General features: G+C 40.1%; 2 protein-coding genes across 2 annotated transcripts; one reads left to right on the top strand and one right to left on the bottom strand.

Moving 5' to 3' along the window:
• Positions 1–435: 435 nt before the first annotated feature.
• Positions 436–5,689, bottom strand: LOC104416282 (cytochrome b561 and DOMON domain-containing protein At3g07570-like). The gene is made up of 5 exons (XM_010027691.1): positions 5,651–5,689; positions 5,364–5,512; positions 1,729–1,736; positions 1,008–1,297; positions 436–663 (listed from the first exon to the last, which is right to left on the bottom strand). The coding sequence occupies exons 1-5, from the start codon at positions 5,687–5,689 to the stop codon at positions 436–438; spliced, it is 714 nt and encodes a 237-aa protein (XP_010025993.1).
• A 5,990-nt stretch (positions 5,690–11,679) lies between these two features.
• LOC104456456 (peroxisomal membrane protein 13) lies at positions 11,680–14,597 on the top strand. Its single transcript, XM_010071254.3, has 5 exons — positions 11,680–11,920; positions 12,458–12,691; positions 12,815–13,152; positions 13,777–13,869; positions 14,020–14,597. The coding sequence occupies exons 1-5, from the start codon at positions 11,896–11,898 to the stop codon at positions 14,230–14,232; spliced, it is 903 nt and encodes a 300-aa protein (XP_010069556.2). The 5' UTR covers positions 11,680–11,895; the 3' UTR covers positions 14,233–14,597.
• Positions 14,598–14,821: the final 224 nt, after the last annotated feature.

Below are 14,821 nucleotides of genomic sequence, written 5' to 3' on the forward strand. Positions count from 1 at the left end.
CAGATCGGTGATGCTCGGGCCCCATCAAACGGAGCTCACCGGCCATTGCCATGTTCAGTGACCGGTTGAGGAAAAGAAAAGGAAATAAAAAAAATCAAAATCAAAATCAAAATCAAATTTTTAAATAATAAAAAAAGAACAGAATAAAAAAGTAAAAACAAAAAATGATCATGAGAAATATATGGACGAAAATCAAATTAGATATAGAATGGTAGAAAATATTTTCCATTTTAATTTCATATTTTAGCCGAATATCGAACAATATTATCATTTTCTTGGAAAATGACTTTTTGAAAAACATTTTTCATAATTGAACGAAGCCATAAATTATAAAACAAACAAGTTTAAATTACAAGGAGAAAGTTCAAACTCCACGGACCCTCAAACATATTCTCTGTGGAAACAAGTGCATGCAAAAGGGGTAAAAAAGTGTCATCACTTCCTAAACTTTGGTATCTCCAGAACAATGAGAATTACAGATAGAACGCCAATACTAATTCCATAAGCAAGATTCCACTTCTTCCCCTCTTCGCCTAAATGAATTCCATAGAAAACATTCGCGATCGCAAAAATGATCAAAACCCGCCCCACATTTTGGTGATACCAATTCCAGTATTCTCGCACCTTCAATCCCTTCCTCGGTCGAACCCAAATTGCCATCACCTGCCAAATTCACACAAAAAATAGAAGAAGACATAAATTCTTATTAACTAAGAAAGACGGCAAATATACACGATAGAAAATGAGATCAAGAGGGGAAACACTGTAGATAATATTAGGTAAATCATTCTTCCAATACATAACAACGTGTAGAAGAAGCATTGCAGCATGGCTAGTGAAGGTATGTCTGTCTCCCATCTTTTTCCCTTATTCATGTGTCCAAAGAAATTATCTACATATGGAAATCTAATGTTGTATGTGCATGCTTTGAACTTGATAAAGAAACTGAATTTTGTGTGTGTGTGTGTGTGTGTGTGTGTGAGAGAGAGAGAGAGAGAGAGATTCACCTGGAGGCAGCCAAGAAAAAGGATGAAGATTCCCAGGCCCTTGTGGGTGGAGACGCTGCTGGCACTGATCTTGTTTTCCAACACGAACCCGCAGATGATTCCCAGCAAACCCAAAACGAAGGCCGAGGACTGAACTGCGGCGTGCACGTAGAACCACATCGGGTCGTACTGCTTGCAGTGACGAGCAACGATTATCCCAGCGATCATCAAGATGCTCCATCCCAAGATGTTCAGGATCCCATGGCTCCTCCTCAGGCCGGTATAGCGCCTGCTCTCAGTCGTGGTTTGGCCTGCCCCGCAATTTGCATGCCGAATAACCCCATGTTAGAAAGAGCTTGATCTAGCACTTAGCGTCTAGATCATAGAAAAGAAAGTTGAAACAATGATGGCAACTCTTATTATTATTATTATTTAAGATATGCATGTACCTCGACCCAATTGAGGTAAAAATGATGGCGACTCTCAAATCATTTTGCCTCAAAAGACTTTTTCAAACTTATTCAGGTAAAATAAAAAATTAAAGAAAAGACCCTTTCGAATTTGAGATTAACCGGACAGTCCTGAGATTGCTTTTTGATAACTATAAGTAAAATGTCAGCGTCCACATTGGGTCAACTGGGGGCAATTTTTCGTATTCTATTTCTTTCCGTCCAAACGGCAAAGATCAGTATGTGTGACAAGGAATGGCACACTTCAACTCCTCCGCCAATGTAACGCTTACCTGCCCCCCTTGACATTGAGAGGTACTTAAAAGTGCCCGTAAAGGATCAAGACATTATCGGCCGAACTTTATTATATGTGAGGAAAATCACATAACGAAATATCTACATTAGCAGTGATATTTTAGGGTTTTAATATGACCACTTCCTTTATTTATGCATACACAAGTTATATTGTCGCTCTCCACTCAATATTTTGTACTATATGATTGATTGGGTGAAAAGAGAAGAGGACGCGGGCCAAAGACATCCTGAATTTTTTTTTCCATAAATTAGACTCCTTTGAACCACCCTCTAGCTTATTATTTTCAGTGTGATTAATTTTCTGTATATAGGTAAATATGTACAGTGGTTTCATGTATCTCAAGTCAAATCCTTCTTCAAATTTTCCCATTAAAAAGGGTTTGGCATCCCACATGCCATGATAATGCTCGAGCAAGAAACAGGCAATGGACCCATCAATAGTCAACGTGTGCATAAAACGTACACTTCGACACATGTATACATTTAATCAGTTTTTTATAGTTGGTGCTAGACCCATTTCCATTAAAAAATAAAAAGAAAAAAGAAAAAATATTGAGAAAAAAAGTTAGCAATAAAGTAACAATTATGGAGCAGTTGAAACATCAAACTATCCACATTTTAATTAAATATTGAATATATAATAAATATTTTAATCTTGTGTAATGACTCATTCAAAATTTAACAATAAAGGATTTAAGCAATTTAATCCAAAATTTTCACGTCTATAATCTAATTTCGTTGTAGCCTCTCTTCCTCTCTTTTGTTTATGTTTGAAAACGGAAGAAACTGTTCTTATTCCAAACAAGTACTTGCATGCATTATAATATTTTATGTAAAAACTCAAACTTTATGCAGTCTGTGCATATTATCAAACCATATTCTTATCTTTTCTTTTCTTTTTTCTTTTTCATTTGCTTCCTCCTTTCATCACTTCCTCTTCATCTTTGTTTTAATGTCTACCAAAATGGTTATGTCTCTGGAAAAAATGGAGAAGTTATCAAATATCTACCCAAAATGCCTGGCACTAACCCACCTACCACATGAAACCCATCAAACAAAAATTAAATCCATTATTTTTCCGTTTCGTTCTAAGACTAACCTTGGACAATCTAATTCGATGTCATCGCATTAATTTAGTGATCGAAGTTGTAATTTTGTCGAATTTGTTTTGTCCCATAAAAATCTCTATGACCCTGGCCCCGATTATTTTGCAAACTCATTCACTTCTATTCCAATTCTGTAAATTGACTTTTGGTTGCTCTTGCTTGCATTATTGTGAAATTGAGTGAAAAGTTATAGGTGAAAAGTGGGGACAAAGAAACGTAAAACCCTCCTAAGACAATCCCGTGATCCTACCTTGCCGAGGTTAAATTAGGTTTTTGCGTAGATAAACAGCATTTGATCAATGTCTAAGAGACCAACAGAAGTCTTGACTCAAGATGTAATCCATTGTCGTAAATGATATGATCACAAATTGATCCTTGATCTTTTTTGATATATACACAATGATCCTCATCTATCATTGTAAAGTCATATGCCATTATGGCATTATGAAAACGTATATATCCTTGTCTTGACGACGTTAAGGCCATATATCGACCCCCAAAGTCGACATACCTTTTCTTCTTGGCCTTTCACTATGAAACCAACAGGTTGTTCCATATATATTTCATCCTCTATTCTCCATTGAGGAAAGCAGTCTTTACATCCATTTGATGTAACTCAAGATCCATACTAAACACTATTGCCGAACTATGCGAATCAAGGCAAATCTTACTATAGGAGAAAATATCTTCATAATCAATTCTTCCTATTGATTATACCCTTCGCCACAAGGCGAGCCTTATGCCTTCAATCGAGCCATCAGCCTTTCGCTTTTCTTTTTGAGAACTCACTTGTTCCCAATGGCTTTGCGTCCTTTTTTGGAAGATCAAAAAGCTCCTTTGTACTTGGTTTGATTTCATTGACTCCATTTTCCTCTTTTCATTGCATAAATCCATTTCTCCTTACTAGGGCAATTTAGAGCCTCATTAATATTTCTTGGCTCATCCTCATCTTATGGAGCAACCATAAAAGTTTCCTTTCAATGTCAAAACATCGACGGGGAATACTTTGGCGACTTGTTCACCGTATGAGAGATTGTACACTTAGCACATCATTCCCCATTATGCTCCCACTTGGATTAGGTAATGATGATGTCCACATCGTGTGGTTGCAATTGAGAATGAGTTGAATTCAATTCATCACATCTTATATTACTCCCACTTGGATGAACTCCATTAATATCATAATCTTAATCCAAGGTTTCAAATAGGAAGTAATCTTCCCTATTTCGCCCTTCTTAGAAATTCATCCACTAAGAATGTGACATCCCGTGATTCAAATTCAGTTATTCTCCCACTTTCCTGCTCACTTACGAACACATACCTTTTTGAGTGTTCGAGTATCTCATTAAAATACTCTCGCAATCCCGAATTCGTATCTTCTCGTGGAAAAGGAACAAGAAAGAGCTAAGAATAGCAAGAGAGCGGTAGCGCTGACCCGAGGCAAAGTTCACGGAGACCGCTGTCTTGTCCCGGTGCTAGACCAGCCGATAATCCGACCCTAGCATGAATCTGGGTGGCCAAACCGCATAAGTGCATGTTTGGTTCGGTTTTGGGGAAATGTCCTTGAAAGAATGCAAATACCTTTGAGGTAAGGGGGTTTTCCGAAATGCTAGACTGTTTGGTAAACTATAACTGAAAAGTACTTTAGGAAAATGCAAGACTATTTGGTAAACATATTTGAAAAATCATTTAGTGTGACCAAATTAAGTTTTTTAGTTTTAGTATTTTTAAAATTACAAAAAAGAAACAATGACTATATAATCTTTTACATTTTCATGTTGAGAGTAATGTAAAAGATATATATTAGTAAATTTATTTAAAATTATATTAAAAGAATTTGATTATAGATTAGATGCAAAGCTCAACTTTTGGCCTAGGATTCTTTTAGGTTTGTTTTCAACTTTGAATAATTTTTTTAATTATTGTAGTATTAATCATCTTCGTTAATTAATTATCATTCTAGTGTATTGATAAAAAGTTGGGCTATTGATTATCAAAAGATAAAAATGGCAACAACAAAAAAAGGTGAACCCAACATTTGCAAAGGGTTTTTATTATTTTTTTAAAAAATAAAAATAAAATCTGATGAAACTCCGCCGCCAATCAACGGCGGTTGGGGTGTGGGGAAGATGATCGGTTAAAAAAAAAAAGAATCAACGGATGAATAGTAGAGGTGGACTTGCATTTCCGAAATGCTGAAAGCCCAAAGCAAGTCCCCACCTGCTTTGAGCTTTCGGCATTTTAAAGGCCAGCATTTGGCCAATGACACCTCCAACTACTGAACCAAACACCTAAATTTTTTTCCAATGGGCTTTCGGAGCTAAAAGCCCCTTGGGAATACTGAACCAAACGGGGCCTAAATCAGCTTTGACTCGGGCTGGGCCGTGATCAGCTGGAACCGCATGTAGTTACGGTTCGACTGCAACCCGATCATGGACAAGTTCAAGGTGAAGGAACCCTGTTTAGGCTTGACCTGGGCTGGAGTCTTGTCGTCCAATTCGTACTACTTCATCACGAACACGCCCGACGAGACCCACCTGACCATGGCGCTCGAGCCAACCATCTGGCCATTCTTCAAGAAGCCCATGGCTATGTAAGAGTCTGTGAACGGTGTAGAGAGTAAGAACTCCCATTTGTTTGCGGATATTTTATGGTACTACAATTACAGCGTAAATTCACTATTGCTGAATCGATCACATCACATCCAAAGTTTTAGAATTTTACAGCACCTATGACGAATTCAACTACGACCCAGGAATCGTACTTCAATTCGAGGTTGCTAAGATTCGGAAACCTGTTCTTTCAAAAGTTGCCCATTTTTTAAAATCGCCATGGACTAGAGATCAAAAGAAATGCGACATACATCAAAGTAAGGAAAAGTATCAAAAAAATCTTAAATCTATTATATTTATACCAATTTAGTCATGAATTTTTCAATTGGATCAATTTAATCATAAACATTTTCACATTGGTACTAATTGAATTCATCCAATCAATGTAGATCGAAAATTGCTAATGAAGACGCCAGCGATCATACATGGCACAACCGACGTTGACGTTGACAAATTTTAGGCGAGGGTTTCAGCTAGGGGTATGCAAAATACCCGGGAACAGCCCGAACCGCCCGGAACCGGCTATTCTTGAGGAAACCGGTCCAGTTCCGGTTCCAATTTATGGGAACCGGTGGGTACCGGTCCGGTTCCCGGTTCCATGGGCGGATCTACCCGCCCGCCCACCCACCCACCAAGACTAGACCAGAACTTTTTAATATTTAAAAAAATTACTAAAAGAAACCCTAGATCTCTTCTCATTCCCTTCGTCTTCTCTCTCTCTCTCTCTCTCTTCCTCGGTTCCTCCTAATCCTATCACCATTTCGATTCCTCCCTGAGTATCAACGCCGTCACGGCTGCTGTCCGCCCCCTCGCTCCAAACCCCTTCCGCCAGCAATCCGACGCCGTTGCAGCCCCTAAAACCGCAACGACCAACGCCGCAGATCCCGAACCGGTCGCGCCTACGACCACTTCCTCACATTGGTGCCTACGACTACTTCCTATAATCTCTCTCGCTACCTTCGACCACTTCCTCACCGTCGGGGCCTACAACTACTTCCTATAATCTCTCTCTCTCTCTCTCGCGGAGCCTAATTTCCTTGGTTCTATCTTGCGTCCTAGATCGAATTCTCAAATGGGTTTTTTTTTTTTTGGGTGAAGGAGGTGTGTCGAGGTGCTATTTGGAGTGAGAGCAGAGGCACAAATGCGATTCTGGAGGTGGAGCGGTTCTGCTGCGATCGCCTCAACCCTATTTTGCAGGTTCTCGCTTGCTGCGAAAGTTCTTTCTTTTCTCCCCACCCATGATGTGCAATTCTTGATTCTTGTTGGAATCGTAGGTGGGAACCGCTTGTTTCCGAAATGCTTGATTTTGGAGCTTCTATTGCCTGTGGTCATGCGTGTCTTTGAATTTGGAATGTGGAAAATGGAATGTTTTCTGGTGGTTGAAGTCTAGGCTTCTGCTCGCAATGTTGAATTTTATGCAATTGCACATGCTTTCACCTTTGATGTTTACCCGAAATGGAGTGTGGTTTCTGTATTGTTGTAGTGAATTCGAACTCCTAGCTGATGATGATTTGCATTTAAGTGAAGGAATTGGAATTACCCTTTTGGTACATGTTAATGAAGGTGGATGGATTATATACATAATGTTACAGTTTTTTTTTGTCTGAGATAGGGATTATTTTAGTAGGTAGTGTCGGGTTGTGACTTATGTGGTATTGACTGTATTGTTTATTTTAGAGTGTTCTCACCATTAAATTGCAGCGACACTCTGCTTTCTGCATTTCTGTGTAAATTCGTTGTGTTTACTTCTCCTACCGTCTACATCTCCACGTACTTAAATTTGGTTTTTCTTTCTTTGACTTGTTTTGATGTCACGTAATCGTTCTATGTTGAAAACCAAAATTGTTTCGAGTCAAGATCAATTCCATGGATTCACCCAGGAACCGGATCAGACCGGCAGTCCGGTTCCCAGGTGGATCCAAGCAACAAACGGGTGAATCCTGGTTCCAATTTTTCGAAACCGGTCCTTAGCGGGCGGTTCCCGATTCTAGGTTGGGAACCGCCCGTCCGAACCATGCACACCTCTAGTTTCAGCCCTCACTTGGATCTGGGTGAGGGCTCAACTCGCCTATGGCCGGCCAAAGAGTAAGGAAAAAGAAAAAAGGAAAGAAAAGAGAAAAGAGAAAAAAAAAACAATTAAAATTTCTAAAATGACTTTAAAAATTATAAAATTTGTCCATATCAGCGTCGGACAGCTGCCGATGTTGAGGTCACAATTTCTAATATAAATTAGCCGAATTGACTCAATTGATATTAATGTAGAAAAAGTTATGACTAAATTGATGTCAATTGAAATATTTATGATTTAATTGATATCAATACAATAAACTTTTTTCCTATAGAAGTATAACATCAAATCAGACTAAAGAGATAGATAGAGTCTCACTCTAAAGATGAAGTTATGAGAGTCCCAAGTGGAGATGCATTTGACAGCAGGGTTGTCGAAGCGGATGCCAAAGATGGTCGGTGACGATTTTGCTCCATTATTTTAAGGAGAATGATCGTAACTAGCATCTTATCTTGCCCCTGTACGTTAGTGAAGTCCCCAATGCTCTTTTACCTTTTTATTATTCCCTTTTTTCTAATTTTCACATGTTTTCTCGGGAGAATCGAGAACGGCTTCTCTTGCGTTCACGCGGTTTTCCAATGGGAATTTCTAATCTTCCTGAAAATATTATTTTTAGTCCTTGAATTTACATACGTTTCCCAATTAAATGATCGAATATCGAATTTATCTTATCAAAGCTGTATAAACCTACCGTTCAACTAATTCCAACTAGCCGCCCATCAGACCCCATCAGATGATGAGGTATAGAGAACATTTTTCCATGATGACTTGTCTATAGAAAAGAAATTTCACAGTGGCCTGCCTTGCTACCATTTTTTTTGTTTTACGACGGCTTGCCTATGAAGGCACAATTCTTCACACCGGGTCACGATTCGATAGCCATGTCAGCTCAAGTTGATCAAAATGGCCGGTCGAAGCACTCGATTGTAAAATTTTAGGTAAGTATAGTGTCTCGATTGAATAAACCAAAAGTCGATTGGGAAAAGTGGACAATTTTTGGGATAAAAAGTAAAATAATCCGACGGACAGGACGATGCCGTCGGGGCATATCGGCAGAGTCCTTGGCCGTGTCGCCCAGGCGTTGAGCTCATTCGATGATTCCACAGCGGTGACAAATGGCGATGAGAGGTCCGGAGATGGCGGCGTGATTGCAAAGCTCTGGCCTTGGGAATTTCACCTTCTCTTCTTCGTTTGAAAGGTTGCCCCAACTTTGTCGCACACCCTTCTTCATCATGCCCTTGGCTTCTTCGGCATTGTACTTTTGCCACAGGGGTGAAAGAAAGAGAAGAAAATGGAAGGAATTTTTTTGGGGGGGTTCGAGTTGATCTGACAGACTGTCTAGGGCATAATAAATATGTATTTTGATTTTATAATAGAGAAGTTGCTCGTTTCATCGTGGTTCGACGCGGAATTGGTTTTCGGAGAGAGTTGATATTTTATTATTATATTGATTCGGGTTCGAGCCGGCCTTCTGATTTAAAATAATCTTGTGAGCTTAAATCTAGGACGATCGAGCTACATTTAGGCCTCATTTATTTTGTCAAAAATATATTTCAAAAATAATGTTTTTGGCCATTTGGATCACTTAAAAAATAAGTCACCGAAACCTTATACTTAAATTTTAAAAAAAAAAAGATTTTTTTCTTAAAAAGAATTAGAAAACTTTTTTCAATATATAATTAAATATCGACACTTGAAGTTAAACTCTGTACTTAGGCATGAGAACTCAATGCTCGTTCTTGAACCCTTTAGCAAGACCAAGGCCTAGAGGCTCAGCCAGGTCCGCTAGGGTTCATTTAGATCAAGCCTGGATCCAAAGAGGTAGGGCCCGAAATCCTAGTGCCCAAGCTTGGGTCAATATAGGTGGGCTCAAGACATCGACACCCGTGCTATGACCTTGGCGCCAATCCTAGGTCCACAAAGATTAGGCCTAGGACCTCGGTACCATTGCTCGATGTCCCAACCTTAGTCCACAAAGGCCAAGGCCAAGTTCCCATAACTTCCTTGTCATTCCATGGAGGCTAGGCCAAGTCCACAAAAACTAGGCTCAAGACCCCAAAACCCATGTTGTGAATCCCATGCTTGAGCTGGAGTCTGAGTCCATCAAGGGCTAGCCAAGCATGCTAACCCAAATATCCCGCACTAAAGCCTAGGTCCATCAAGGCCAAGGCCCACAAACCCGATGTTCGTGCCTGAGTCCCTGATGCCCAAACATGGTCTTGGTGAACTTAGGCCAATGCCCATGCTTGGTCCCCTACACTTGAGCTCGAGACCCCAATGCTTATGCTCATCAAGACCAAGTTCAAGATCCCAATGCCCGTGCCTAAGTCCCCAACACCAAAGCTCGAGACCTTAGTGCCCATGCTTGAGCCCAAGTTCATCGAGGCAAGGCCTAGGACCCCAGTGCTTGTGTGTAAGTCCACAAACCTAAGACAAGTCCTCAACACTGGAGCATAAGTTACCGTCACCTGAGCCTAAGTCTATTGAGGCCAAACTCGGGACCTTGATGTCCATGCCTAGTTCCTTGGCTTATTGTCCATAAGTCATTAGTGCCAAAATATCATATGTTGATTTAGGAAAATTATATAAGATTTTCCTTATATATATTAGATTCCAGCCAAATATTGATTAGCTCCATTTGCTCAGTGATCCAGGGACAATGTTTTCCTTCTTATTTAAAGGGGAAGTCGATTTCTCTCAATTTAAACTTCTTGTTTTCAATCCATAGAAAAAGATTTCTTAAATCAATTAGTTTTCTATTATTCAAACATCAGAAAATCGAAAATAATTATCCAAAAATAATTTGGAGATGGGTATCAACGAGCTTTAGATCGAGCACCAGATAATCCAATTTAAGGATATTATGGCGAAGTTTAGATTGCAGACGAGATGATTGCTTTGAAGAAATCGTAAACCGTGTTTTACATCTAAGCTTGCCGACTTCGACACCCCTTTAATTTAAAGTGTTAACAAATGATTGTGGGTTATCCTGGAGCACAAGACTTATGATTGCATAAGTTGACGCAGTCCATCCAATGGGAAAGTATGAGTTTGTAAGTTTTCTCTTTTAATTTTTTTTTTTATCTTTTTGGAAATCATTGAATTGGACTTATTATAATGGATTTGAAGATGAAATAGTCAAGAGCGTGTCATGAATTCCGACCAAAAAAAAAAAAAAAAATGATTGCTTGTCATATAAATAAAGGTGAAATTAACATTGGATATCTCAAAATGGAATGCTTTTGTTCTTCTAGTGAAAGAAGCTAAAAATTATGCACGTTTCACAAAAAATAAATAATTTGTAAACTTATTTAAGTCAATCTTGATCTTGAAAAGTCAAGCTCAATCAAGATCCTATCAAGTGTCGAAGTTTGAACTTTGAAAATTCGAGTTGATTTGAGTACATATATTAAACCATGTCAACCATGTCAACTTGACTTAACTTGATTGTTCATCAGAGTAAAAATATTTCAATTGTTTTCAAGGTAGAGAAAAGGAGAAATACTTGCATGCACAGAATCGAGGGACCGTTACAACTATTGATCATGTAGATCACATAATATTCTCACGTAATAAATAAATAAATAAATAAATAACGACACATAGGGATGAGCATCAAGTCCAGCGTAATTCAAGATCAGCTCCGAAATTCTAGGTAAAATTAGTTCAAATGGGGTAGAATAGGACGCTAGTTCTAGGGTGTGAATTGGCAACTCTACTCGAGAACCGGTTTATTTCAGTTCAAAATCAATTTACCTCGTCGTTCTCAATCGAAATCAATTATCTTATAACTATTCGATAAAAGCCAAACAAATCTAACTCCGGACAGAACTGGGAATCGACCGATTCAGTTCCAGGTTAGTTCCTAACATAGCCATTCCGTTCCCAAACCCGATCAATGAGGACATGAAAGGTCGGGCTTGGTAATTGCTAAGCCCTCAAACCGGTCAACCTCGGTGACATCCTACGATCCACGGGGACCGAGAAACCATTTCCTCGAGATGCGTGATGTGTGATGATCATGCGAACGAGCCCGACCACCTTCCAAGCCCAAAGATCATCGTGCAATAATGATACTGGCGAGCCCAACGTGTCGATCGTCATCTTTTTCTTCTGCCCGCGTCATCTTCCCCGTCTTTATTTCTTTCTTTTTTCGAGATGATGACTGAATGTTATCGGATCGCGGCTGCTAAATGCGAAGGAGGTGAAAAGCCATCACGTTTCTCGATTCCCTTGTCTCCCTCTCTCTCCCTCTCTCCACCCCTTCTCCTCTCCGCCCGAGGTCAAAGGGAGGCTTCGCGCGTGAATCAGGCATAACGGGGTGCTTCATCTGAGTTCGGAGCTCTCTCCTATCCTACCATGGACTCCAGCAACGGCGCACCGGGTTCGCTCCTTTTGTTGTCTTTCTTTCTTGCTCGTTCGTTTCCGTTCTTGATGCAATTATGGGTGACGTCCGGCTGAATCGAGTGCTCTTTGTCTTCTCCGATTTGGGTTCCCATTCGCTTTACGTTTTGTGGTCGCGCGCTGAAAAAGGAGGGGGCTTTATTCTCGTTGCTGAATTTGGTGGGAGTCTGTAATTGAAGTTTCGATCTTTTTTGGTTTGGTTTAGTTGTGTGTGGTCTCTGCGTTCTGGGTTTGTTTTCTTTACGAGCTTAGCTGCTTTTTCCGTCTATTGGGTCTCGCCGTTTGTGTATCTTTAAGGGCAATCGTCGGTTGGTGTCTTTTAACTCTTTATCTGCTTGAATGATCCGTGTTTTGTAGTGATAATTGAACAGGGATTCTCATGTTGGTTGTTGCCCTTAGAGTGATTAGTCTTGAGGCAACTGGTGCAAAGTCAGGCCACTATGTAAAATCGACCCCAACCATCCGTCCTTCTTGTTTGTTTGCAGTAGTTTGTGACATTCATTCCCTGTTTGCGCAGCAAATGGTCCACCTCCTAAGCCATGGGAAAGAGCCGGGGGTTCGTCAGGTCCTGCGCCATTTAAGCCGCCATCATCTGGAAGCACTAGTGATATAGTGGAAGCTTCCGGAACAGCAAGACCCGGTGAAATTGTTTCAACTACTGATAGAACTGTTCCTGTCAATGCAAATTCTATTGCCAGGCCGGTTCCCACCAGGCCATGGGAGCAACAATCCTATGGCAACAGTTATGGAGGTGCATATATACTGCTTATTTTATGTCCGTAGTTGCATGTGTTTTCATTACATTTTGATTGTGTGTGTATCTCAGCTATTGCTTTAAAGAACATAATAAGATGGTTCTTGATAATCATTGCAGGATATGGTTCTGGCCTGAATTATAACTCAGGGTATAATTCAGGGATGTATGGCTCTTCATTGGGAGGATACGGAGGATCTTATGGGGGTGGGTTATATGGAAATGGAATGTACCGAGGAGGTACTAGCTTGGGCGGTGGTTACGGTGGGATGTATGGTGGTTCTAGCTTGGGTGGTGGTTACGGTGGGGGCATGTACAATAGTGGATTAGGGGGTCCAATGGGTGGTTATGGAGGTGGTTATGGTGTTGGCATGGGTCCCTATGGCGATCAAGATCCGAACAACCCTTATGGTGCTCCCCCTTCTCCACCAGGATTTTGGATTTCCTTTCTCCAAGTGGTGAGCAAGCATCCACTGGTTTTGTGAAGTTTAATGATTTTGTATTATTATTCTGAAAACCGGGGTTAGACATACAGTCTGTAAACTTCTTCTTACATGAGTAACTTTCTTATGGCTGATACAGGTTTACTCAACTAATTTTCTAAATCAATGCAATAGACATGGTTTATGAAAGAAACAGTTTGCACAGAATGTATACCCTGTACAAAGCCAGGAACAAGAATTGCATTTGATTTAACTAGGGAAACTTTATATCTTGGTGCAACCCACAAGCTTAGCTGTGGGAAGGTTGATTCTTACTTCAATATTTTGCAGAACCTGCTAAAAAACTACCTATTTCTGTATGTGATTCTCTTTAACTGCTGAGTAGAAAGGTCTCATAGCACCTTTTGATCGTGAATGTCCCTTTAATTGACTTGAGTTCTACCTTGGTCAAGCCAATGGTCCTTTATTACGAATATTATGTTGGCTATGTCGTTATATGAACTTTTATGCCTGTGCAAAAACCATGGAAGAGTAAGTGACCTTGCTGAATCTGTGTATAATTTTGTTAACTTATTATATCAATGTTAGATTACAATCAAGTGACTAGTGTTGTTGATTTGTTTTTCCATCTGATGACAGATGCAAGGAGTTGTTACATTTTTTGGCCGCATTTCAATTCTGATAGACCAGAATACCCAGGCATTCCACATGTTTATGTCTGCACTTCTTCAGGTGCTGCTTTCTCTACTTACTGTATTTTCTTCCAGATAAAATGTTGCTGGAATTGTGCCATTGGGTTCCGTGGCATCAGTAGTTGTCTTTTAAGCAAGTAGACTTGAGTGTTGTGCAACATTGATCATTAACTAAATTGCATTCATGCAGCTTTTTGACCGATCAGGATTATTGTATGGCGAGTTAGCTAGATTTGTGTTAAGAATCCTGGGAATCAAAACAAAGCCTAAAAAGGTTCCTCCACCTGGACACAACGGTATGCCTGGGCTCCCCGGTGCTTTCCCTCAAAATGCTATTGAGGGACCGAAAGCAGCTCAAAGTGGCGCATGGGATAACGTATGGGGGGACAAACCCAGCAGCTAAAGACATTACCGCAAGAGATTGGATGCTCAAGACTACTGAGGGTAATGACACAGACCCGCTCAATAATTGGGGCCAAAAGGCATGGTCACGCTGGCTCAGTCTCTCAGTTTTGGTTTGCCGAAGGGCTATTCTTCCTGTGAAGGCTGTATGGTCGAGAACCTATCCTCCATGAGATGCTTGTGATGTTGAATTGCACTGTAGGTTACTCAGTTACTGTATATCTAAGTAAAGAATATTCGTGGCATGTATATTTGGAATGAGTATGCAATGAGATTTGTTAGGACTCGGGAGGTTCAGTGTTGCCACTTTTCGCATTGTGTGCTCGATAAATTTGCCGTGCAAACTCACACGACCTTGTTATAGTGCTTCTCTGATGCCATCATTTCAAGTCGTCTTGTTGATTACTTACGTTCGAAGCATTTTGTTAGGCGTGACCTTTGCATGGGGTTACTTAGATTAACCTGGATCATGGGGGTATGTTAAGCACTTAAACAGGAGCATTCTGCAGAAATCTTATCTTGGATTATACATTTGTCAATTTAGAGGCCAGGTTTGCGTTTTAGATAACGGAAGTCGGAGCAAGTTAGAC

Source organism: Eucalyptus grandis, chromosome 8 (genome assembly GCF_016545825.1).
Source record: "Eucalyptus grandis isolate ANBG69807.140 chromosome 8, ASM1654582v1, whole genome shotgun sequence".
Classification (NCBI taxonomy): domain Eukaryota; kingdom Viridiplantae; phylum Streptophyta; class Magnoliopsida; order Myrtales; family Myrtaceae; genus Eucalyptus; species Eucalyptus grandis.

Bases quoted from the DNA above. Each gene is read 5' to 3' on its own strand.
- LOC104416282 (XM_010027691.1), bottom strand. From the start codon at position 5,689: ATGGCGATTTTAAAAAATGGGCAACTTTTGAAAGAACAG. The intron at 5,513-5,650 runs GTTTCCGAATCT...CTGTAATTGTAG, and splicing joins GGCAACTTTTGAAAGAACAG to TACCATAAAATATCCGCAAA. The intron at 664-1,007 runs GTGAATCTCTCT...TGAATTTGGCAG, and splicing joins TTTTTCTTGGCTGCCTCCAG to GTGATGGCAATTTGGGTTCG.
- LOC104456456 (XM_010071254.3), top strand. From the start codon at position 11,896: ATGGACTCCAGCAACGGCGCACCGG. The intron at 11,921-12,457 runs GTTCGCTCCTTT...CTGTTTGCGCAG, and splicing joins CTCCAGCAACGGCGCACCGG to CAAATGGTCCACCTCCTAAG. The intron at 13,870-14,019 runs GTGCTGCTTTCT...GCATTCATGCAG, and splicing joins TTATGTCTGCACTTCTTCAG to CTTTTTGACCGATCAGGATT.